This window comes from Tachypleus tridentatus, chromosome 12, assembly GCF_004210375.1.
Source record: "Tachypleus tridentatus isolate NWPU-2018 chromosome 12, ASM421037v1, whole genome shotgun sequence".
Classification (NCBI taxonomy): Eukaryota; Metazoa; Arthropoda; class Merostomata; order Xiphosura; family Limulidae; genus Tachypleus; species Tachypleus tridentatus.
Window position 1 is genome coordinate 126128685 of NC_134836.1, and position 27042 is coordinate 126155726.

The 27042-nt window shown below is 35.3% G+C and overlaps 1 protein-coding gene across 6 annotated transcripts in view; it reads left to right on the plus strand.

The window, feature by feature from the left end:
* Positions 1-26538, plus strand: part of LOC143234630 (dnaJ homolog subfamily B member 6-B-like) — a 30042-nt gene extending 3504 nt beyond the window's left edge. For 3 of the 6 annotated variants that reach the window (XM_076472105.1, XM_076472103.1, XM_076472104.1), the window contains 6 exons: positions 486-633; positions 1443-1552; positions 13520-13744; positions 17736-17829; positions 24027-24149; positions 26098-26538. In XM_076472105.1, the coding sequence (XP_076328220.1) occupies positions 569-633; positions 1443-1552; positions 13520-13744; positions 17736-17829; positions 24027-24149; positions 26098-26194 (714 nt within the window). In that variant the 5' untranslated portion in view covers positions 486-568 and the 3' untranslated portion in view covers positions 26195-26538. The remainder of the gene's footprint in view (positions 1-485; positions 634-1442; positions 1553-13519; positions 13745-17735; positions 17830-24026; positions 24150-26097) is intronic. The other 3 variants (XM_076472106.1, XM_076472108.1, XM_076472107.1) reach the window with 1 other exon arrangement.
* Positions 26539-27042: the final 504 nt, after the last annotated feature.

The window sequence follows — 27042 nt, forward strand, 5'->3', positions numbered from 1 at the left end:
TTATGTGAATTTGAAGTTATGCATTATTTTGCTAAAACAAGCCATTTTCATCGGTAAATATTTAACAAAAAGAATGTTACTTCAACATGTTATATCATTTGATGTGCTCATTTAAATTATTTTGTGAAAATATGAAGTCCAGTATCTAATTATAACTGTCTTAACACTTGTTAGAGACTATTATAACACTTTTTAGAGACTATCACTTGTGTATAAACTGAAGCCTTACTGTACAGATGTTTTTTCTCTCATTAACATTCTAAGTGTTCTCTGAGCCTATTATAAGTTCTCTGGATCTTGTTAACTGAATTAAAACATTAAAAATATAGCTTACAATAACATAAGTCATAAGAATTTTTATAAGTTTGTTTAATTAGTTGTGGGTAATTTTTATGTTTGAACTACATATACCAAAATATAATACATATAAATAATGTTATCAAATTCTGATAGATCATTAGGTAAGATATTTTTCTGTTTCTTAGTTGTGTTATTTGCAGTGTTTCAACGACTGAGAGACCCGTGGATGGTTTACAGTAAACTGTAACTTCTACAGTTCTACTCAAAGATGGCTGACTATTATGAAGTTCTTGAAATTCAACGTACGGCAACTCCAGAAGAAGTGAAAAAAGCGTAAGGAAACAAGTTTATAATTATATTGTTTGTATTTATGTAACAGAAACCAAACTTTAGTTATGCATGTTAAAACTGTACAGGTTAGACTCTGGTAGTTTTTCAAAGCAGAAAAATTAGAATATTGGAGAAAATTCTAGTGTGTGTTGGATACTATGAAGATTTATTTACATGTAAACTTTCAGATGAAGAAAGAGTTATAGTAACACATTTCTTTGTTATCGAAATGTTTTAAGTAGTGATATTTATATTAACTTCTACAACAAATCTCTAATAGAAAGTTAAACTTCCATTGGAAATTTATTCAAAATCAGTCATACAAGTAATCACTAATGATCCAGTGTATTATGTTGCCAGTATTTTTACTACAGCTTATTACATACTTCTTTAGGACCAAAGTTTTAAAACAAGGCAGTGTTATAATAATCTATAACACATGTAAGCTAATCCTACATTTTTGCAATATTTTAGACTTTTTATCAAAATTATAAAACATTTTAAATTAAATTTTTAGCCATATGAATGTAAAAATGTGTAAAAACTTTTAAAGGTTCCTAATGAGCAAAATTATTTTAAGATGAATGAAATACAACATCACAAAGATAATACCCTGGTATCTCAGAACGGCTGGTATGGGTATTAACACTTTTATTGATAAGGAGAGAACAATATTTTGATCTTCCTAGGTCATCTTCAGGTTAAGAAAGGTTATAACCTTGTTCCATATGCTTTTGTGGAGTTTTAAGAAGAAGAAATTTGGATAAATATTTAGTGAAAATGTTTTTTTACTTTGTATATTTGAATATTAGGTATCGTAGGCTTGCTCTGAAATGGCATCCAGACAAAAACCCTGATCAGAAGGACTTGGCAGAATTCATGTTTAAGGAAATCTCAGAAGCTTATGAAGTACTATCAGATGGTATGTTTAACCTACACAGTTGTGTGGTGGTGGTAGTTGTTTCATTTGTACGTATTTATCAGATGGTATGTTTAACCTACACAGTTGTGTGGTGGTGGTAGTTGTTTCATTTGTACGTGTTCATCAGATGGTATGTTTAACCTACACAGTTATGTGGTGGTTGTAGTTGTTTCATTTGTACGTGTTTATCAGATGGTATGTTTAACCTACACAGTTATGTGGTGGTGGTAGTTGTTTCATTTGTACGTGTTCATCAGATGGTATGTTTAACCTACACAGTTATGTGGTGGTGGTAGTTGTTTCATTTGTACGTGTTCATCAGATGGTATGTTTAACCTACACAGTTATGTGGTGGTGGTTGTTTCATTTGTAAGTGTTTATCAGATGGTATGTTTAACCTACAGTTATGTGGTGGTAGTTGTTTCATTTGTACATGTTTATCAGATGGTATGTTTAACCTACAGTTATGTGGTGGTAGTTGTTTCATTTGTACGTGTTTATCAGATGGTATGTTTAACCTACACAGTTATGTGGTGGTGGTTGTTTCATTTGTAAGTGTTTATCAGATGGTATGTTTAACCTACAGTTATGTGGTGGTAGTTGTTTCATTTGTACATGTTTATCAGATGGTATGTTTAACCTACAGTTATGTGGTGGTAGTTGTTTCATTTGTACGTGTTTATCAGATGGTATGTTTAACCTACAGTTATGTGGTGGTAGTTGTTTCATTTATGCGTGTTTATCAGATGGTATGTTTAACCTACAGTTATGTGGTGGTAGTTGTTTCATTTATGCGTGTTTATCAGATGGTATGTTTAACCTACAGTTATGTGGTGGTAGTTGTTTCATTTATGCGTGTTTATCAGATGGTATGTTTAACCTACAGTTATGTGGTGGTAGTTGTTTCATTTATGCGTGTTTATCAGATGGTATGTTTAACCTACAGTTATGTGGTGGTAGTTGTTTCATTTATGCGTGTTTATCAGATGGTATGTTTAACCTACAGTTATGTGGTGGTAGTTGTTTCATTTATGCGTGTTTATCAGATGGTATGTTTAACCTACAGTTATGTGGTGGTAGTTGTTTCATTTGTACGTGTTTATCAGATGGTATGTTTAACCTACAGTTATGTGGTGGTAGTTGTTTCATTTGTACGTGTTTATCAGATGGTATGTTTAACCTACAGTTATGTGGTGGTAGTTGTTTCATTTGTACGTGTTTATCAGATGGTATGTTTAACCTACAGTTATGTGGTGGTAGTTGTTTCATTTGTAAGTGTTTATCAGATGGTATGTTTAACCTACAGTTATGCGGTGGTAGTTGTTTCATTTGTACGTGTTTATCAGATGGTATGTTTAACCTACAGTTATGTGGTGGTAGTTGTTTCATTTGTAAGTGTTTATCAGATGGTATGTTTAACCTACAGTTATGTGGTGGTAGTTGTTTCATTTGTAAGTGTTTATCAGATGGTATGTTTAACCTACAGTTATGCGGTGGTAGTTGTTTCATTTGTACATGTTTATCAGATGGAATGTTTAACCTACAGTTATGCGGTGGTAGTTGTTTCATTTGTACGTGTTTATCAGATGGTATGTTTAACCTACAGTTATGTGGTGGTAGTTGTTTCATTTGTATGTGTTTATCAGATGGTATGTTTAACCTACAGTTATGTGGTGGTAGTTGTTTCATTTGTACGTGTTTATCAGATGGTATGTTTAACCTACAGTTATGTGGTGGTAGTTGTTTCATTTATGCGTGTTTATCAGATGGTATGTTTAACCTACAGTTATGTGGTGGTAGTTGTTTCATTTGTACGTGTTTATCTGATGGTATGTTTAACCTACAGTTATGTGGTGGTAGTTGTTTCATTTGTAAGTGTTTATCAGATGGTATGTTTAACCTACAGTTATGTGGTGGTAGTTGTTTCATTTGTACGTGTTTATCAGATGGTATGTTTAACCTACAGTTATGTGGTGGTAGTTGTTTCATTTGTACGTGTTTATCTGATGGTATGTTTAACCTACAGTTATGTGGTGGTAGTTGTTTCATTTGTACGTGTTTATCAGATGGTATGTTTAACCTACAGTTATGTGGTGGTTGTAGTTGTTTCATTTGTACGTGTTCATCAGATGATATGTTTAACCTACACAGTTATGTGGTGGTGGTAGTTGTTTCATTTGTACGTGTTCATCAGATGGTATGTTTAACCTACACAGTTATGTGGTGGTGGTAGTTGTTTCATTTGTACGTGTTTATCAGATGGTATGTTTAACCTACAGTTATGCGGTGGTAGTTGTTTCATTTGTACATGTTTATCAGATGGTATGTTTAACCTACAGTTATGTGGTGGTAGTTGTTTCATTTGTAAGTGTTTATCAGATGGTATGTTTAACCTACAGTTATGTGGTGGTAGTTGTTTCATTTGTAAGTGTTTATCAGATGGTATGTTTAACCTACACAGTTGTGTGGTGGTGGTAGTTGTTTCATTTGTACGTGTTTATCAGATGGTATGTTTAACCTACAGTTATGCGGTGGTAGTTGTTTCATTTGTACGTGTTTATCAGATGGTATGTTTAACCTACAGTTATGTGGTGGTAGTTGTTTCATTTGTAAGTGTTTATCAGATGGTATGTTTAACCTACAGTTATGTGGTGGTATTGTTTCATTTGTAAGTGTTTATCAGATGGTATGTTTAACCTACAGTTATGTGGTGGTAGTTGTTTCATTTGTACGTGTTTATCAGATGGAATGTTTAACCTACAGTTATGCGGTGGTAGTTGTTTCATTTGTACGTGTTTATCAGATGGTATGTTTAACCTACAGTTATGTGGTGGTAGTTGTTTCATTTGTACGTGTTTATCAGATGGTATGTTTAACCTACAGTTATGTGGTGGTAGTTGTTTCATTTGTACGTGTTTATCAGATGGTATGTTTAACCTACAGTTATGTGGTGGTAGTTGTTTCATTTATGCGTGTTTATCAGATGGTATGTTTAACCTACAGTTATGTGGTGGTAGTTGTTTCATTTATGCGTGTTTATCAGATGGTATGTTTAACCTACAGTTATGTGGTGGTAGTTGTTTCATTTATGCGTGTTTATCAGATGGTATGTTTAACCTACAGTTATGTGGTGGTAGTTGTTTCATTTGTACGTGTTTATCAGATGGTATGTTTAACCTACAGTTATGTGGTGGTAGTTGTTTCATTTGTAAGTGTTTATCAGATGGTATGTTTAACCTACAGTTATGTGGTGGTAGTTGTTTCATTTGTACGTGTTTATCAGATGGTATGTTTAACCTACACAGTTGTGTGGTGGTGGTAGTTGTTTCATTTGTACGTGTTTATCAGATGGTATGTTTAACCTACAGTTATCGCGGTGGTAGTTGTTTCATTTGTACGTGTTTATCAGATGGTATGTTTAACCTACAGTTATGTGGTGGTAGTTGTTTCATTTGTAAGTGTTTATCAGATGGTATGTTTAACCTACAGTTATGTGGTGGTATTGTTTCATTTGTAAGTGTTTATCAGATGGTATGTTTAACCTACAGTTATGTGGTGGTAGTTGTTTCATTTGTACGTGTTTATCAGATGGAATGTTTAACCTACAGTTATGCGGTGGTAGTTGTTTCATTTATGCGTGTTTATCAGATGGTATGTTTAACCTACAGTTATGTGGTGGTAGTTGTTTCATTTATGCGTGTTTATCAGATGGTATGTTTAACCTACAGTTATGTGGTGGTAGTTGTTTCATTTGTACGTGTTTATCAGATGGTATGTTTAACCTACAGTTATGTGGTGGTAGTTGTTTCATTTATGCGTGTTTATCAGATGGTATGTTTAACCTACAGTTATGTGGTGGTAGTTGTTTCATTTGTACGTGTTTATCAGATGGTATGTTTAACCTACAGTTATGTGGTGGTAGTTGTTTCATTTGTATGCGTGTTTATCTGATGGTATGTTTAACCTACAGTTATGTGGTGGTAGTTGTTTCATTTATGCGTGTTTATCAGATGGTATGTTTAACCTACAGTTATCGCGGTGGTAGTTGTTTCATTTATGCGTGTTTATCAGATGGTATGTTTAACCTACAGTTATGCGGTGGTAGTTGTTTCATTTGTACGTGTTTATCAGATGGTATGTTTAACCTACAGTTATGCGGTGGTAGTTGTTTCATTTGTACGTGTTTATCAGATGGTATGTTTAACCTACAGTTATGCGGTGGTAGTTGTTTCATTTGTACGTGTTTATCAGATGGTATGTTTAACCTACAGTTATGTGGTGGTACTTGTTTCATTTGTACGTGTTTATCAGATGGTATGTTTAACCTACACAGTTATGTGGTGGTAGTTGTTTCAAGATGGTATGTTTAACCTACAGTTATGTGGTGGTAGTTGTTTCAAGATGGTATGTTTAACCTACAGTTATGTGGTGCTGGTAGTTGTTTCAAGATGGTATGTTTAACCTACACAGTTATGTGGTGGTAGTTGTTTCATTTGTACGTGTTTTACATTTCTTCTCTTCATAATTCTCTCTACTAATTATAACTTTTTACCAGTTGTTTGGCACAGATAGCCTAGCTGCCTTGTGCCATAAAACACCAGATCAACCAACTCTTCATAATACCCACTATTTTTATTTTTATAGGCAATTAAGAGTGTGCCATTAATTATAATATTTGAACACAGTAGATTGTGTTACATTTGAATACAAGTTACTGTTGTTGTGAAATGTAGATACTTATTTCTTTCAATAGACATGATTAGAAATGGTCACATTAAGTTATGTGACATCAGAAGTCAAAATGATCATATTAATCACTGTAGTTGATTACTTGTAATTCAATTAATATCACAAAAATATTAAACCAGTGTTTGTGATTCTTATGGTTTTTGATTATTCTAAGCATACAATTATTAAAATTAATTACTTATCCCAAATTAATCAACTTATCAAAATTAGGGTTGTCGATTCTCACAGTTTTTCATTATTTTAGCTACTGAAGTAATTTAAATACTGCTTGTATATTTACTGTAAGCACTAAGCCATACAGTTAGCTCTGTGTGTGTGTGTTATAAATCTGACTTTTACCTTTTCTTCCTCTCAGTGTGGATTCCTGTATGTGGTGAGGGGACCTCCCAAGGAAGGTTCTATTCTTTCAGGTTACCTCTGCTAGGCAGTGATCATTTTCCTATGCTTTTGAGAGAGACTGGCCATGGTCGATGCCACCCTACCCACGTGCCCCAGTGGAAGCTGGGTCAGGCAGACTGGTCCACTTTCACTGCTCTTGCAGAACTTGATCCTGCCATCGACTGTCAGCCATCAATAGACGACTGTGTGGCAGCAGTAACTGACTGTATTATACAAGCAGCTGCTCAATGTATTCCTAAAACCTTGATACATTTTCCACTATATTCTCATCCGTGGTGGAATCCTGCCTGCCACATGGCATGGAATGCTCAAAAACGGGCCTGGGATACTTTTCGTAGATATCCCACACTATCAAACCGCATTGCTTTCCAGTTGGCCTGTGCACATGCTAGGTGGGTAAGACATCAAAGTCAGAAGGAATCTTGGATTAAGTTCACAACTAGCATATCTTCTACCACCAATACCAAGGTCGTATGGGACAGGATTCGATGGCTCAGTGGACAATACAATTCTGTCCCCCTCTCCATCTTACTCTCTGATGGCTAAGAGGTAGCTGATGTCCGGAGCATTGTCGATACTCTAGGTGAAAACTTTTGCCAGGTATCTAGCACTTCTTCTTGTTCCTCCATATTCCTGGCCATCAAGACTTGGGCAGAGCGTTCACCTCTTTCGTTTTGTACTGACTGTCTTTTTAACTGTAATCGTCCCTTTACACTGGTGGAACTGAAAATGGCCCTTCATCAGTCTGGCAATACATCTGTTGGACCTGATGATGTACACTATGACATGCTGTGCTATCTCTCTCCTGCTTCTCTTGATATTCTTCTAATTGTTTTTAACTGGATCTGGCAGGGGAATGTTTTTCCTGATGCCTGACACCAGACTATTATCTTACCTTTCTCTTAGCCTGGGAAAGATCCCAAGATTCCTTCAAACTACCGTCCAGTTGCTTCGATGAGCTGTCTCTGTAAGACCTTAGAGAGGATGGTTAATGCTCGTCTTGTTTGGTTCCTCGAATCAAACAACTTCTCGCCAACCCAGTGTGGGTTCTGACGACAGCACTCCACCATGGACCACCTAATTCGACTTGAAACGTCAATCAGAGAAGCCTTTCTCAAACAACATCTTGTGTCAATATTCTTTGACATTGAGAAGGCTTATGACACAACATGGAGGTATGACATTTTGTGAGATCTCCAGATATATGGGTTACATGGCCATTTACCCATTTTTATTAAAAATTTGTTAACGAACAGGAGATTCCAAGTTTGTCTGAGTTCGACACTTTCCCATTCTTTTCTACAGGAACTTGGGGCCCCTTAGGGCTGTGTTTTGTGTCACACTTTTCAGTATAATGATTAATGCCATCACTGAACAACTCCCTCTCACTGTTGCAAATGGGCTCTATGTTGACGTCTTTCACATTTCGTGTCAGTCGTTGAACATGAGATATATTGAACGGCAACTACAAACTGCCCTTGATCGTGTACTGAAGTGCACCACAGCAAACGGCTTTAATTTCTCTCTCTCTAAAACCTTTTGCATGCGCTTTTGTCACCAACGGGGTATTCATCCTGATCCTGAACTCAGTATCAGTGAAGTTGTGCTGCCTGTGGTCCCTGAGACAAAATTCTTGGGGCTTATCTTTGACCGTAAGCTGACCTTTTACCACACTTAAAGCAGCTATGGGTCAAATGTATAAGAGCACTGAACATCCTCTGTGTTCTCTATACCACCAGTTGGGGAGCAGACCGATATTCTGTGTTAAAGATATATCATACTCTTATTTGATTGAAACTCGACTATTGATTACTGGTCTATCGCTCTGCCAGACCCTCGACCTTAAAGATGCTGAACCCCATTCATCATCAAGAGCTTTGACTCTGCACTGGGGCTTTCTGTACATCCCCAGTACAAAGCTTATACGTAGAATCTCATGAACCTTCTTTGAAACTTCGTTCCTTACCAAACCATCCCACATGGGGGTTGTGTTTTCCTTCCTCAGTGGGCCTTACTTTTTCAGAACAGACAATCTGCCATTACTCCTTTTGGCCTTTGCGTCCAGGTGCAATTGGATGAATTGGGTCTGTCCTTGAATAACATTGCAGAATCCACTGGTCAGCCCATCCCACCATGGCTTATAACAGTCCCCAAATGTGACCTTTCTTTATGTCATTTGAGAAAAGCAGATACTCCTGATTGGAAGTACCGTCTTTTATTTACTGAACAGCTTTCAAACAATCTTTCCATTCCTATTTATACGAATGGTTCAAAATCAGGTGACTCAGTGGGCTCTGCCATTGTTTGTTGTGGTTCAGTGGTTGCATGCAGAATCCCCTCTTCAGCTTCTGTGTTCACTGCTGAACTGTATGCTATTTCTCTTTGCCCTGGATCACATGGAAGCTAAGCAGTACTCCAACTGCACTATTTATACTGACTCCCTTAGTTCTCTACTGGCCCTGGAATTGCTTCACATTGGTTCACACCCTGTTCTCGTTGATATTCAAAACCAACTGGCCCATTTCTCATTAACATCTATTTCAATCCAGTTTTTCTGGATACCAGGCCACGTTGGTATTTGCGAGAACGAGCTTGCAGACATGGCAGCTAAATCTATCTGCTCTGGCACTATCACCACTGTGCCTATTCCGTACATGGACTATGCTCCTATATTCAAGACTTGGCTCCATGCCAGCTGGCAGTCCACTTGGACTGAGCAACGTGACAACAAGCTTTTTCAAATAAAACCCTATTTTGGGCATTGGCTGTCTAGCTTCCGTAATGTTCGGAAGGAGGAAGTTGTTTTAACTAGACTACACATTAGTCACAGTTATTTAGCTCATTGTTTTCCTTTATCTGGAACTGATCCACCAGTGTGTAGTTTGTGTAACACTCAGATCACTGTAAGCCACATTTTATTTCTTGCCATTGTTACGACTCAACGACGGCACTATTTTAAACATGTTCTGTCCCAGGGTTTGTCTGTAACATTGGACAGTGTTATTGGTGATGGTGACACTGTCCACCTTGATAAAGTCTTTAGTTTTTTAATGGCCATTAATCTTTTTAAGCTCATTTAAGTGTTTGATATTTATTCACTACACCTTTTTTAATTGTGGTTCCCTTATCAGAGTCTCAATCTCTCTAGTTCAATTTGACATTGTAAAATGGCCAGAACATTAAATAACTCGACACCAGGACTGGAAAGGCCAACTTCAGGTGACTAACGCTGCTGTTTGAACTACCCATTAGTCGTCCTGGCAGGTTATTACAATTTTGCTACATGTCTTTTAACACTTTTATTACTTTACTTTTTGATAATGGCTATAATGACACATAACCTGGAACCAAGACTGGAAAGGCCAATTTCAGGTGACTGATGGTGGTTCTTGTACTTACCTGTTAGTCTTTTTGGCAAGTTATGATCATTACCATTATGCTACAGGAAGTCCTTTACAACTTTGTAGACTGGATGTCAACATTGGTTTAATGTCATGTATGTTTATAATTGCTGTTTTGCTTTACCTTTACTTTTACATTTTTACTGGATGTTTGGCAGCAGATAGCCTAGCTGTTTTGTGCTTTTTTACTTTTTCTTTATAGCCTGCTCTAAAGAATATTTGATTGGTCTGAATGTTAGACCAATGAGCTTGTTAATTAATCAGTCATAAGACTATACTGATCACCCAACTATAACTTTAGGAATACTTACGTGTTCATTCCATGGGCAGCCCGGCATGGCAAGGTGGGTTAAGGTGTTCGACTTGTGATCTGAGGGTCGCACCAAACATGCTTGCCCTTTCAGCCATGGGGACGTTATAATGTGACGGTCGATTCCACTATTTATTGGTAAAAGAGTAGCCCAAAAGTTGGCAGTGGGTGGTGATGACTGGCTGTCTTCCCTGTAGTCTTGCACTGGTAAATTAGGGACGGCTAGTGCACATAGTCCTTGTGTAGCTTTAGATGAAATTCAAAAACAAACATTCCATGTAATAAGAAATGATCTTTTATAATAAGTACTCAAACAATCAGTTTTTAGTACGAGTTTTAAACATTTATATACGAGGGCTGTTCAAAAAATACGCAGACTGACGTCATAAAACAAAATGTACTTTATTTAGAAGTTACAGGTCTGGGACTCCTTCAAAGTACTCTCCTCCCCAATACACACACTTATCTCAACGGTGTTTCCACTTGTTGAAACAGTCCTGGTACGCTTCTTTTGTAATGTCCTCCAGCTGCTTCGTCGCATTTGCCTTAATCTCGGGAATCGTCTCAAATCTTCTTCCTTTCAATGGTCTTTTGAGTTTGGGGAACAAGAAAAAATTGCAAGGAGCAAGGTCAGGTGAGTAGGGGGGGTGGGGAAGAACAGTGATCGAGTGTTTGGCCAAAAACTCGTGAGTTCTGAGGCACAAATTTCGCAGCAACGCGGTGCATCTTCAATTTTTGGTCAAAATCTCGTAACAAGATCCAACTGATATCCCACACTCGTTAGCAAGCTCCCTGACAGACGTCGATTTGCCCGCACCAGAGTGTTGATTTTGTCGACGTGTGGGTCGTCAGTTGACGTGGAAGGACGCTCATCATCTTCAATGGACTGTCAACCATCCTTAAAACGTTCATGCCACTTGAAACATGCCGTACGCTTCATAGCAACATCACCGTAAGCCGTGTTAAGCATAGCAAAAGTTTCAGTCGCAGATTTTCCAAGTTTAACACAAAATTTCACAGCAAGTCGTTGCTCCTTCAGGTCATTCATTCTGAAATCCACCAAACGAAAAAATCGCACTTCACTTAAAACCGCGTAGCTAATACACAAATGAAGATATCTGCAATCAGGAAATGGCGTCGTAATCAACTGATCTGTGCGAACCTAGCGACACCTAGCGGATTCCCCTGGAACCAACTGGAGCCGTGCAATTCAAACAGTCCGCGTATTTTTTTAACAGACCTCGTAAAGATTTCTTTCATACATTTATATATAAGCACACAGGTTGAGAACATTAAAATAATTTTGAATATAGAAATCACCAAGTTATATGTCAGTCAGAACCACCAGCCAGTGTGTGTGTGGTGACATTACTTGGGGTAGTGTAAGTACTTGATCACTGGTGGATAAAGAAGTTTTTATCTAATACAAAATTTTCATGTACTTTAAGATGTGTTCAGATCAGGGATTTAGGATTTCTAAGATGGGGTATGCATTGTCTGTAATGGTACTGAAAAACAAAGGAATATGTTAACTTGTAGCATATGGCCATCCAGAAAGAGACCTACGATAAGTTATACATATACCAACCATGGTAAGCAAAGTGTGGCATCTTGTGAGAATCTGCTAATACAAGTGCCAGTGTTAAAAAACTGAGAGAACTACTGAGCTGGATGGCTTATGAAAAGACTACAGGGACTAGTGATAGGATGGAACTTTTTGTGGTGGAACTTAGTGCAGTGTCCTTGTTTAAGATCATTTATTAGAAGGTAAGACATGACATGGTGTATTAACATATAACGATGTGGTCAGATTCTAAAATCATTCATTGTAATGTATTCATCCTCTATATGTATAATCGTTGTACACTAACTGTAGATTGAGCTCAACATTCAAACTTATAAAAATGAAAGTCACGTAAATATAGTGTTGAGAACTGTAAGTCTATTTGATTTATCTTTGTGTGAGTAACAGTTAATACGTGTAAGGTTACTAAGTGAAGGTCCAACCAGGAGCTACTTTACAATAAGATTCAGGTATGGTATGTGATGAGTAACTATAAGTGTGATAAAGAATTTAGGTTTTTAGAGAAAAACAAAACTGATGGTGATTTAGTTACTTGTCAACATTTCAAGCAAACTTTTACCAGCCAGAAACAAGCCTGTTGGTTACTGATAGACATATTGAAAATGGAACATTGTGTTAGACACACACATGCACAGTATGTTGTCATTTTGAAATCACCTTTATATCAGTTGCACTTGTGAAAAATGTAGGTTCTATAAAAACCTGTTTTAAGTTCGTATTGTTTTCTCTAATGTCAGTATTTAAGCTTCTGGTTAAGTATTGAGTTCTGAAAGCCACTTAAAAATATTCTGCATGTGTTCTTTGTGGGGATAAATGGGGCTGTGATATGTTTTGGCTCAAAATACAGAAACATCAGGCTTTTTCATTTTCTAATTTATTACTTACTATTTGTACTAATGTTTAAATGTTTTCTATATTAGTTGTCTGCCTGTGATGTTTTCTTCACATAAAGTACTTGTTAGTTTTGCAGACAGGTGGTGCTGTATCCAACTCAGTTTACTGTGTAGTAAATTTAACAAAGTGACAAAACATTTCCATCCCTTATACTACAGAAAATAATGTTGGATCAAAGCAACATGTTTTTGTCATTGAAAGCTTTTTGATAGCAAATGAAGTTAAGTTAGAGGTAGTTTCGGTCGTGATTCATCACAAAAGTTTACTTCATCTCTAATGTTAAAATGTGTTCTTGTATGCACTAAAGGTGACATTGAGGTATTATTTTGTAGTGATATGAGACTTGTAGCAATTTCTAAGACTTAAGACAGTTTTACTTAAAACAAAAATTACACATCTGGTGCTTTTAATAAACTGTGTGCAGTTTTAGAAATTTTAAACATTTTGTGCCAAAACATTGTATACATGAAAGAAAAATGGACAATTAAACTTATTTCCTCTATCAGTAAACTTGGCACAGTTCCCTGTTAGCAAAGTCTTGCTAGAGATAGCAGTTACATTTCTCATGTTTCTTATTGTTAGAATAACATAAAATGAAGGTTATGAAGAACTTCTGTTTTATGTTCTAGAAAATAAACGAAGAATATATGACCAATATGGAAAAGAAGGGTTACTTAGTCACCAAGGTCATGGAGCTGATAATGATGCACATGCAATGTATGACCCTGATTTTAACCACTTCTTTGGTTTTATGTTTCGAGATCCACAGGACGTTTTCAGGGAATTTTTTGAAAATGACCCCTTTGAAGATTTTTTTGGTAGACAGTCCAGGTGGTCTAGAGGTCATGACTCCAGTAAGTTGGTCTAAAATTATATTTAATTAATATAAATAGCATAAATGACTCTCCTAATATAAAAAGATAATTAGAAGCATCTTAACTTGTAGTTGACAAAGAATGTTTATGTTGAGCAGTTAGAAGATTTACACTCATGATGGAAATATTCAGTGTTAAATATAGTTGTAGTATTTTGTAATTCTTGTTCAAAGTTAACATTGTGAATATAAAAAAATGGTAGTCAGGGTGACTTAACTGATTTGAAATTTTCATTTTCACTCAATCATTTTATGTAGTAAACTTTCCGAAGGTGAATTCGTAATAAGTGAATGCAGTAGAAATGTCATTCTAGTTTGTACTTAACAAATTTATCTTCAATACAAATTCTGAAGTACCCAAAACAATTCTCGTATTTCCAAGGTACTTTGTTGTTTGAAACTTCCTTGATGTCTGAGGGTTCATGATGAGTGAGATAATTTTGAGCTGCTGTAGGTACAATTCACCTAACAAGGAGTTACCAAGCTGTGTGTTCTTCGATGATCCCCCTAAAGTTTTCCACTTGTATATGTAAAAACAGCTGGTATGGGTAGAGAAAGCTCTACGTAGAGGAGCGAACAACGTTTCGACCTTCTTCGGTCATCGTCAGTTTCACAAAACTGGATGTTGTTTCCTTTTCTTTTTTAAACTCCAACAATCAGACATAACATCACAAGGGTTTTTGTAAAAATGGTACAGTTTTGAAGACATTCTGTCCTGACTGTCAAAAAATTTCGAACTACAGGATAAGATCAATATGCATCACTGTTCATTATAGCTTCTGAAGTTTATAATACATCAACTGTAGCAAACCAGTAATATATACTGTCTTTTGGTGCATCATGTTGGTTATATTTACAGGCGTGAGGAGAATTTTTATAAATTTTGGTCTACACAACAATATAGATGAAACACTAGTGTTTAAATACAAACAATGAATATGTGGGGAACTTTGCAACATAGATTTAATACTATAAGTTATGTACATTTCTGAATATAAATTTAACTTAAACATTGATATTAAAATAGATATATAATAGTAAATTCTTTGCCTTTAAACAAAAGAAAAATATTCAATATACAGACATAGTTAAGAAGGATTTAATGATAGCAAAGTAACCAACTGATTAGTAGAGTAGGCCTGCCATTTCTTTGTTTCAGTAGATTTAGTTCCTTTTGTATGATTATTGGCAAAAGAAATCAGTGGCCAGTTATTTTAGTTCATTCTTCATTTACATGTAACACAGCTAAGTTGCTTACTTAGCATGGCTGTACTTGTAGTTAAATATTTATTTAAAAGAACATTAAAACAAATGGTTACGATTAACTGGTTTACCTCAGTTTGAATATATTATTCTAAATTATGATTTTTTTTCCTCATCTGCGAAATGTTGTGGCAATAAAAAAAGTACTAATTCTAGTAATTTGAATTTATGCCCCCAACACCAATCTCTCCTTGGACCCCTACACCCATTTTCCCTTTGTTTTCTGTACCATTTGTATCTGTTGTGAAATTGATGTATATGGGTGCATTGTGAAACAGTGCTTTTTTCCAGTTTTTTCTACATGTTAATGAATTTATTGACAAGTTGTGTTGATCTAAAACTTAATGATGGCTAAGATGCTCTTTTAAAAAGAGTCATTGATACATTGTTGTAATCTGACATTGAATTAAACTGAATGGCTGCAGTATTTATAATTGGTTGTGGGAAAAAAAAATGAGACAATCATGCACTGTACCAGAGACAATTTTTGGTTTTTGTTTCCAGTTCTTTTGGACTCCAGGTGTTTGCTGATTTCACAGATTTTGGAAATAAATACAGATGTAACAAGAATCTTGTTGTATGTGGTTCACTCCAAACCGTTCACAAATACAGATGTAACAAGAATCTTGTTATATGTTGTTTACTCCAGACAGTTCACAAATACAGATGTAATAAGAATCTTGTTGTATGTGGTTCACTCCAAACCATTCACAAATACAGATGTAACGAGAATATTGTTATATGTTGTTTACTCCAGACAGTTCACAAATACAGATGTAACAAGAATCTTGTTGTATGTGGTTCACTCTAGACACTTCACAAATACAGATGTAACGAGAATCTTGTTGTATGTGGTTTACTCCAAACCGTTCACAGATACAGATGTAACAAGAATCTTGTATGTGGTTTACTCCAGACAGTTCACAAATACAGATGTAACGAGAATCTTGTTGTATGTGGTTCACTTCAAACCGTTCACAAATACAGATGTAACGAGAATCTTGTTATATGTTGTTTACTCCAGACAGTTCACAAATACAGATGTAATAAGAATCTTGTTGTATGTGGTTCACTCCAAACCGTTCACAAATACAGATGTAACGAGAATCTTGTTATATGTTGTTTACTCCAGACAGTTCACAAATACAGATGTAACAAGAATCTTGTTGTATGTGGTTCACTCTAGACACTTCACAAATACAGATGTAACGAGAATCTTGTTGTATGTGGTTTACTCCAAACCGTTCACAAATACAGATGTAACAAGAATCTTGTATGTGGTTTACTCCAGACAGTTCACAAATACAGATGTAACAAGAATCTTGTTGTATGTGGTTCACTTCAAACTGTTCACAAATACAGATGTAACAAGATTCTTGTTGTATGTGGTTTACTCCAGACAGTTCACAAATAGATGTAACAAGAATCTTATTGTATGTGGTTCACTCCAGACAGTTCACAAATACAGATGTAACAAGAATCTTGTTGTATGTGGTTCACTCCAGACAGTTCACAAATACAGATGTAACGAGAATCTTGTTGTATGTGGTTCACTCCAAATCGTTCACAAATACAGATGTAACGAGAATCTTGTTGTATGTGGTTTACTCCAGACAGTTCACAAATACAGATGTAACGAGAATCTTGTTGTATGTGGTTTACTCCAGACAGTTCACAAATACAGATGTAACGAGAATCTTGTTGTATGTGGTTTACTCCAGACAGTTCACAAATACAGATGTAACGAGAATTTTGTTGTATGTGGTTTACTCCAGACAGTTCACAAATACAGATGTAACGAGAATTTTGTTGTATGTGGTTCACTCCAGACAGTTCACAAATACAGATGTAACGAGAATCTTGGTGTACGTGGTTTATTCCAGACAGTTCACAAATACAGATGTAACGAGAATCTTGGTGTACGTGGTTTACTCCAGACAGTTCACAAATACAGATGTAACGAGAATCTTGGTGTACGTGGTTTACTCTAGACAGTTCACAAATACAGATGTAACGAGAATCTTGGTGTGCGTGGTTTACTCCAGACAGTTCACAAATACAGATGTAACGAGAATCTTGTTGTATGTGGTTTACTCCAGACAGTTCACAAATACAGATGTAACGAGAATCTTGGTGTACGTGGTTTACTCCAGACAGTTCACAAATACAGATGTAACGAGAATCTTGGTGTACGTGGTTTACTCCAGACAGTTCACAAATACAGATGTAACGAGAATCTTGGTGTACGTGGTTTACTCCAGACAGTTCACAAATACAGATGTAACGAGAATCTTGGTGTAATGTGGTTTACTCCAGACAGTTCACAAATACAGATGTAACGAGAATCTTGGTGTGCGTGGTTTACTCCAGACAGTTCACAAATACAGATGTAACGAGAATCTTGGTGTAATGGTTTACTCCAGACAGTTCACAAATACAGATGTAACGAGAATCTTGGTGTACGTGGTTTACTCCAGACAGTTCACAAATACAGATGTAACGAGAATCTTGGTGTACGTGGTTTACTCCAGACAGTTCACAAATACAGATGTAACGAGAATCTTGGTAATGCGTGGTTTACTCTAGACAGTTCACAAATACAGATGTAACGAGAATCTTGGTGTACGTGGTTTACTCCAGACAGTTCACAAATACAGATGTAACACATTAGTGGGAAGTTAATCTAATAACACTATTTATTTTTTCAGGAGCTGTGAACAGAAGAGAAGATTCTTTCTTTGGAGTACCAGGGTTTGGGTTTGGATTTTCAGATTTCTTTAATGGATCAGGTCTTCATCAAGGGTATGTATCACAGTTTATCCAGAATTACCATATTATACAATGATATATTAAGAATGTTATTGTGTTTGTCACAGAACATATATTTCATTTTTTCAATAATCAAGTCACCTTTTTTGATATTTTTATAAAGATGTATCAATAAAATCTGAAATGTAATGTCCCCTGCTTCTTTAGCTGGTCTCTTTTACATGTACAACAGTTGTAGGGTTTCATCTGGCTTGTACCTGCAACTAAGAACTAAATGGATGCCTTAACATCATTGTAACTCTACATTTGGTATTACTGTGGTAATCTCTGCTTAAGTCATTTGAATGTCTACTTGTAAACAGTCTGAAGTTCCAGGTTACATAAAAAAGACTCCAGTGGTCATTTAATTTTTGTCATGGTGCGAATAGAAGGACAGTTATTCTGCTGAAAGACTGTAATGGATTTAACGAAATACAAAATGTGAAACTGGACCAGTAGATCTCTGATAAAGCTATAATTCAAGACAGGACAAGAGGCTACTAATAAGAGTTTCAACACTAACTTGTAAATAAAGTTCACTTGAAAGTAAAGCAGTTAATGTGTAGGGTAATGTGGGAAAAACATAATGGATGTACAGTACAAACTTGTTTGAGACAAATCAAAGTTACTATTTGAGTGAATGTTTAGGGACAGTTTTAAGTTACTGACAGTCTAGTTGCATCAAAGTTCAGCTCATCTCAAGTTTCATGTACCAGTTATTTTTAACCAGTCACCACTACCTTGCCAATCAACAGGATTCCATGAAAACAAACAAGCAAAAATTGGCAAGATACTCGTATGCAAGTTGTAATTTTGTTGTTGTAATTGTCTTAGTGGTTTGTGACAGTTCAGGGAGACTGTGAGCTGTTCCTAGTATTGAAAACATTGAAGAATTCTGTCCTGTGTAACGTTGGACAGCTTTGGTCTATATTTGTCAAGGGTATAAACAAATCTGCTGGGTCATACACAGTTTGCTGTGAAGAAGTCACAGTGTTGTAAGTCAAAAAGCAGGTGGAACTACATAGTGTTTGTCAAGCGAGAAAAATGAATTCTGGGTACAGTTTTATTAATGTTTGTACATACAAGGAGAATGAGTGGCAGATAGAATGGTGAGAGTGGTTAAAGATGATAGGTTAAGGCTAGAGATCCTGGACCAGTGGTGGTGTCTGTAAACACAATCATCTTTTGGGCTATTTGCTTTTGTGTTGAACTCAGAATAACTGAATATTTTGTACATAGCTGCTTTTACAAAGGTTTGCAGCATTTGACAGCAATACTGCTGAATTTTCTTTGTTAAGTGACAAAAGAGATGTTGTAGATTTAGCCTGATTTAGGTATTAAAGATAATTATTTTATGTGGCCAGGTGCTTAGGGCACTCAACTCGCAATCTGAAGATTACGGGTTCAAATCCTTCCATACCAAACATGCTCGCTTTTTCAGCTGTTTCGGCATTATAATATGACAGTCAATCCCACTGTTTGTTGGTAAAAGAGTAGCTCAAGAGTTGGTGGTGGATGGTGATAACTAGCTGCCTTCCCTCTGGTCTTACACTGCTAAATTAGAGATGGTTAGTGCAGATAGCCCTTCTTGTAGCTTTGTGAAACAAACAAACATTACTTTTTTACATGCTGTTTCATCAATTGGTTGGATGAGCAGTGGAAAGCCATTTCATTTTTTAGGTGAGTAAAAGATATTGAACACCAAGTAGCATTCAATGCAGTTGGATAAATTTGAAACTTTAAAGGAAAGATAGTTTAAATGCAAAGCACTTCTTCAAAGATTGTAGCCATTTCTGAAGTTGTCTAAATCTGATGCATCACAAGTACACATTCTCTCCAGTAGGTTTAATGAGTGGATTTGGATAGTGATGTAAATAGAGACTTAGCTCCAGTTTGTTTTAGAGACAATTAACTATTTCATATGTGACCACTTGAAATGATAACTCTGGTTTGATCTGGTACAGGTGATAAATTTTGGTGTAATGATATACTTGGTGTTGCTTACTGCTTGTGTGATCTACTTGAGGTGAGTTTTGGTACAGTGGTATTTTTCAGATGGTAGTTCTTGTTGGAGTGATGTACTTGAAGTGATGGATTTTGGTGAGCAACCTACTGGTGACAGTGGTATGTCTGCAGACTCACACTGCTAGAAACTGGGTTTCAATACCTGAGGTGTGCAGAACACAGAGAGCCCATTGTGTGTAGCTTTGTGCTTAATCCAAAACAACAACCTACTGGTGACAGTGGTATGTCTGCAGACTCACACTGCTAGAAACTGGGTTTCAATACCTGAGGTGTGCAGCTCACAGAGAGCCCATTGTGTGTAGCTTTGTGCTTAATCCAAAACAACAACCTACTGGTGACAGTGGTATGTCTGCAGACTCACACTGCTAGAAACTGGGTTTCAATACCTGAGGTGTGCAGAACACAGAGAGCCCATTGTGTGTAGCTTTGTGCTTAATCCAAAACAACAACCTACTGGTGACAGTGGTATGTCTGCAGACTCACACTGCTAGAAACTGGGTTTCAATACCTGAGGTGTGCAGAACACAGAGAGCCCATTGTGTGTAGCTTTGTGCTTAATCCAAAACAACAACCTACTGGTGACAGTGGTATGTCTGCAGACTCACACTGCTAGAAACTGGGTTTCAATACCTGAGGTGTGCAGAACACAGAGAGCCCATTGTGTGTAGCTTTGTGCTTAATCCAAAACAACAACCTACTGGTGACAGTGGTATGTCTGCAGACTCACACTGCTAGAAACTGGGTTTCAATACCTGAGGTGTGCAGAACACAGAGAGCCCATTGTGTGTAGCTTTGTGCTTAATCCAAAACAACAACCTACTGGTGACAGTGGTATGTCTGCAGACTCACACTGCTAGAAACTGGGTTTCAATACCTGAGGTGTGCAGAACACAGAGAGCCCATTGTGTGTAGCTTTGTGCTTAATCCAAAACAACAACCTACTGGTAACAGTGGTATGTCTGCAGACTCACACTGCTAGAAACTGGGTTTCAATACCTGAGGTGTGCAGAACACAGAGAGCCCATTGTGTGTAGCTTTGTGCTTAATCCAAAACAACAACCTACTGGTGACAGTGGTATGTCTGCAGACTCACACTGCTAGAAACTGGGTTTCAATACCTGAGGTGTGCAGAACACAGAGAGCCCATTGTGTGTAGCTTTGTGCTTAATCCAAAACAACAACCTACTGCAAGTGATACTTTCTTTGGTGTGTGATCTACTTGAAATGAGTCTCTTTGGTGTACTGTTTTATTTGTAGTGTACGGCTGTCCTTAGTGGTAAATATGTGTTATGTTTATTTGACCAAAGATATATTTTACAGTGTAGACTGTAGATATATCTCCTGGTGTATTGATCTGGTTTGTATAAGTTAAGTACAGATGATTAGTGTATGTCATGTTCATGACAGTGACCTTAACATACTGAAGTACCTACATGTTTCAAGTATGTTTGCAGTCTTTATCAGGTTCTTGAAATATGAATACTATATGTACCAATTAACTCTTTCAACTTTGGTGTCCTTTGTCTTATGTGTGACAGTTTTAGTGTCTTGCATTAACATTTTATTAAACTAATTTTGTTTGTTGTGCCAGCTGGTATAACATAAAATCTTAGATAACAATCCATTTCTTAATAGTATACAAGTTTTAAGTTCTTAATTCTAAAAGAAAAAAACAATTGTGAATTTCCTCTAGTATGACATACGTGACATTTTCTGTAGGCATCCTGTCTTCTCTGTTGTTTCCACCACCCTTTAAAATAATAAGAAATCAGGTGTTAATTACTTACTATAAATTGTCGTTGTTCAGACAAACCATAAATTTTATAGATTTCAATTTTGTTTGGTTATAGAGCTATCAAATAGAAAACCACACTTCTCTCACCACATCCAACTGTCACACCCTCTAATTGAGGATTTGTTAATGGAAATTAACATGAATAAATTTGAAATGGAAGCTTTTCATTCATAAAATGACTAATGCTATGTTTTGAACAGATAAGTCAAGTTTACTCAGAGTACAACCAACATTCAAGTGAGAAACCTAATTATTAGTTTGGAAGAACTTGTGACAACTCCTGTTGCACAGTTAGAAAGCCAGAAAAATTGAGAGAGAAAGGAAATTGCTTTTTATATATGCAAAAACGGCTTGTTTGGGTTGAGAAAATATTTTACATAGAAGAGCGAACAACGTTTCGACCTTCTTCGATCATCGTCATATGTGAACCTGACAATGACCGAAGAAGGTCGAAACGTTGTTCGCTCTTCTATGTAAAATATTTTCTTAACCCAAACGAGCCGTTTTTGCATATATATTTCTCTACAAGTGGGTTTTCTCGACATCACTGAAATTGCTTTTTGTATTAGTCTATGTTCTTTGGTGCAGTATTTAGTTCATTACTACCATTAGTATAGAAAAGTAGGCTTAATTGTCCTTGACAGTGGATGGTAAGAACAAATAAGATTGGGTAGGTATTGCATATGAGTGGTGTAATTCAATAGTGTAATGCCATAAGTGATTTACAACTTATAATAGTGTCAATTAGTAGTTAGACACAGTTAAGGGTAATCAGAAAGACAAGGACATTACCTACAAAATGCTAAGTGGTATCAAAATGTGGGTTTTAAACATATTACACCATGACTATATCAGCTGTGGTTGTCATGTTATGTGTTCTTCAGAATTATTTTAATATCATGCATTCAGATCTGTATAAAACCACCAAACACGTGGCATCATGATCATAAATTTTATTATTTTACTTGTCGTAAAAAAAACTTGTGAAGAAAATCGGATGAAGTCACTCATTAACAAGAGGGAACACACAGAAATTGAGTAATTCCATACAATGGGGTTGATTGTAATATTGAGGGTATTTATTTTGTCTTTTTATTTCTTGTAACTGGTGCTATTAAATACCATAAAACTAAGTTTTGTTACCCTCATATAATTCAGTATATAAAGGTTTGCAAAATTGCTCAGTTTCTTATTGACTTCCAGTTATAAATGGGATTTAGAGCTTTCTAGTCACATATGTCAAATTCCATTGGTACTCATCTTCCAGTTATAAATGGGATTTAGAGCTTTCTAGTCACATATGTCAAATTCCATTGGTACTCATCTTCCAGTTATAAATGGGATTTAGAGCTTTCTAGTCACATATGTCAAATTCCATTGGTACTCATCTTCCAGTTATAAATGGGATTTAGAGCTTTCTAGTCACATATGTCAAATTCCATTGGTACTCATTTCCCAGTTTTCCTATTGGATATTTATAAAGTTCTAACGTTAATTTTATGTTTTAGTAATTAATAAAGATTTTAAAATTGTTGAGGTTCTAAAATATAAAGATGTTTAGTTTTTCTGTTAAGACAGAACTATTATACTTGTGTAATAGTTGCTGCACCTTTTGTTGTGTGTGTGTGTGTAGTGACATTTGATGTTCAACTGTTCCTCTGTTAAAAATGTTTATTTTTTCTGTTAACAGACAGTTGTTATAGTTGTGTAATAATTGCTGCACCTTCGTTGTGTGTGGGAAGATTCAATGTTTTTCTCTGTTTAAAGATATTAATGTTCCTGACTGTTAGTTTTTCTGTTAACAGACAGTTGTAATAGTTGCTGCACCTTCGTTGTGTGTATAGTAAAATTCGATGTTTTTCTCTGTTTAAAGATATTAATGTTCCTGACTGTTAGTTTTTCTGTTAACAGACAGTTGTTATAGTTGTAATAGTTGCTGCACCTTCGTTGTGTGTATAGTAAAATTTGATGTTTTTCTCTGTTTAAAGATATTATTGTTCCTGACTGTTAGTTTTTCTGTTAACAGACAGTTGTTATAGTTGTAATAGTTGCTGCACCTTCGTTGTGTGTATAGTAAAATTTGATGTTTTTCTCTGTTTAAAGATATTATTGTTTGACTGTTAGTTTTTCTGTTAACAGACAGTTGTTATAGTTGTAATAGTTGCTGCACCTTCGTTGTGTGTATAGTAAAATTTGATGTTTTTCTCTGTTTAAAGATATTAATGTTCCTGACTGTTAGTTTTTCTGTTAACAGACAGTTGTTATAGTTGTAATAGTTGCTGCACCTTCGTTGTGTGTATAGTAAAATTTGATGTTTTTCTCTGTTTAAAGATATTAATGTTCCTGACTATGTGATATTAATTTTTTCTAGGTTTACAAGTTTTAGTAGCTCATCACTTGCTAGTGGTTTTAACACTGGTTCAGTACAGGCAGGGGTCAAGAAAACTTCCAAATCAACCCGAATTGTAAATGGAAAAAGGATAGAAACAACGAAGTATGTTACATTCTTGAGATAATTTGGACATAAATCTATTGTTGTTGCAATAAATACTAAATTTATATATTTCTTATCAAAACTGATTATTCTGTAGCTCAAAGAATAAACTGTATACTTCCAGAATAATTACAGAAACAGCATGTACACCTGAGTGTTACATGTAGCTACAAGATAGTCTGTTAGCTGAAATTTGAATACAGTGCTCAGTTTGAAGGTTTGCACCTTTGTTACACAAACCATTAAATATTAGGTGAATACCTAAGAATGAACTTCCAGTGTATATTATTGTAAAAAAAAATGTAATTTAGTTATAGGGTTTATTGGTATAATGGACAGTTTGACATTGAAATTGGCCTCGTGTGCCAGTTTGCCCACCTAGTGACCTACTGTTACAAGGTTACCAGGCATCTTATGGTTTGTATTCTAACAAGTAAAAAGGCTTATCTGGTTAAAGATTGTGTCAAATGGTGCTATTTGATGTGATCAATTTTCATATGTAGTTTTCTATTAGAGTGAAGATTTAGTCAAATAAGGTCTGGCTTTTAATGTCAGGACTGTCTCTCTGAAAGATAGTTTAATGACAGGTTATTTTAAATCAGTAAAAACATACATTTTAATAGTCTGGGATGTATTCTAAATCAGTAAAAACATACATTTTAATAGTCTGGGAGGTATTTTAAATCAGTAAAAACATACATTTTAATAGTCTGGGAGGTATTTTAAATCAGTAAAAACATACATTTTAATAGTCTGGGAGGTATTTTAAATCAGTAAAAACATACATTTTAATAGTCTGGGAAGTATTCTAAATCAGTAAAAACATACATTTTAATAGTCTGGGAGGTATTCTAAATCAGTAAAAACATACATTTTAATAGTCTGGGAGGTATTCTAAATCAGTAAAAACATACATTTTAATAGTCTGGGAGGTATTCTAAATCAGTAAAAACATACATTTTAATTGTCTGGAGGGTATTTTAAATCAGTAAAAACATACATTTTAATTGTCTGGAGGGTATTTTAAATCGGTAAAAACATACATTTTAAAAGTCTGGGATGTATTCTAAATCAGTAAAAACATACATTTTAAAAGTCTGGGATGTATTCTAAATCAGTAAAAACATACATTTTAAAAGTCTGGGATGTATTCTAAATCAGTAAAAACATACATTTTAAAAGTCTGGGATGTATTCTAAATCAGTAAAAACATACATTTTAATAGTCTGGGAGGTATTTTAAATTGGTTAAAACATACATTTTAATAGTCTGGGAGGTATTTTAAATCGGTAAAAACATACATTTTAATAGTCTGGGATGTATTCTAAATCAGTAAAAAACATGTTTCTATAGTCTGGGAGGTATTCTAAATCAGTAAAAAACATGTTTCTATAGTCTGGGAGGTATTCTAAATAAGTAAAAAACATGTTTCTATAGTCTGGGAGGTATTCTAAATCAGTAAAAAACATGTTTCTATAGTCTGGGAGGTATTCTAAATCAGTAAAAAACATGTTTCTATAGTCTGGGAGGTATTCTAAATCAGTAAAAAACATGTTTCTATTGTCTGGGAGGTATTCTTAATAAGTAAAAAAACATGTTTCTATAGTCTGGGAGGTATTCTAAATAAGTAAAAAAACATGTTTCTATAGTCTGGGAGGTATTCTAAATAAGTAAAATAACATGTTTCTATAGTCTGGGAGGTATTCTAAATCAACAGTAGACTTTATGAATATTATACTTATTTAAACAAGATCTTCATTTTAAAATGTTAAGTTCTGTCTTGTAAATAATTAAAACTTTTTCATTTGAAAGTGACAGGATAGGTTGTTTTATTTATTTTATGTAACTTAAGTCTTTCATACAGGTTATAAAATCTTTACCATTTGTAAATCATAATTTATTGTTATTCATGCATTATTAATGAGTGTAACTATTTTATTTGTAACAGAGTCACTGAAAATGGTGTAGAAACTGTGACAGTGCGTGAAGATGGAGTACTGAAGAAAAGGCTGGTAAACGGAGTTCCCCAAGCCCTACAATACTGAAGTACATTTCAAGAGTTAATTTTGGGCATGAAGAAAGTATACAATGAATCATTAGGATCGTTATAATGAAAAAATTCTAATGTAAATTACTCTGAAATGTCTTTGTTTTATCAAGTTATCTTCACTGTATTTAGTTTTCTTTCTGTATATTCAAGCTAAGATAAATGTTTGAGAAGTGACTTGTTAAGATTTGTTTGTCATTCCTTGATATTTGTGATACTTTTAAACAACTACTATAAATTTAAAAGTATGAAGTATGAATGTATTCACATGTTTAGTTGGTAAGGACCAAAACAAGCTTTTGTACATTTTACGTCTAGATTCCAATAAATTATGTGCGGAGACTTGTCAGTTTCATTCTTGGCATGTTTTTATTGTACATTTCTCTTTTTGTTTAAAAACATAACACAAACTTTGGCTCAGCATAGCCAGCTTGTTAGGGTGCTTGACTTGCGGTCTGAGGGTTGTGGGTTCAAAGTCAACTGATATGTATGCTAAAACTTGCCAAACTTACTTGGAGACCAGACCCTGAGCTGAACTTATTGAAGTTAAGTTCACCTTATGGAGTTAGTGATTCATTCTTACCAAAAACTCTTTAAAAGTATGAAGTTAAAAGTTAAGTTGATTCTGAAACGTGTGATGTGGTTCCTCAGCTTTGTAAATTATAATGATTATTACAGTATAATTTAAAAGTTTCAATACAATATTAAGCCCCCAAAGTTGGGATACGTCTATGGAATTATGTTGCTAAAAACAGTGTTTTGAAACCTGTGGTGACCAGAGCACAGATAGTCCATTGTGTAGCTTTGTGCTTAATTCCAAACAAACAAACATATATTTTAATTAGG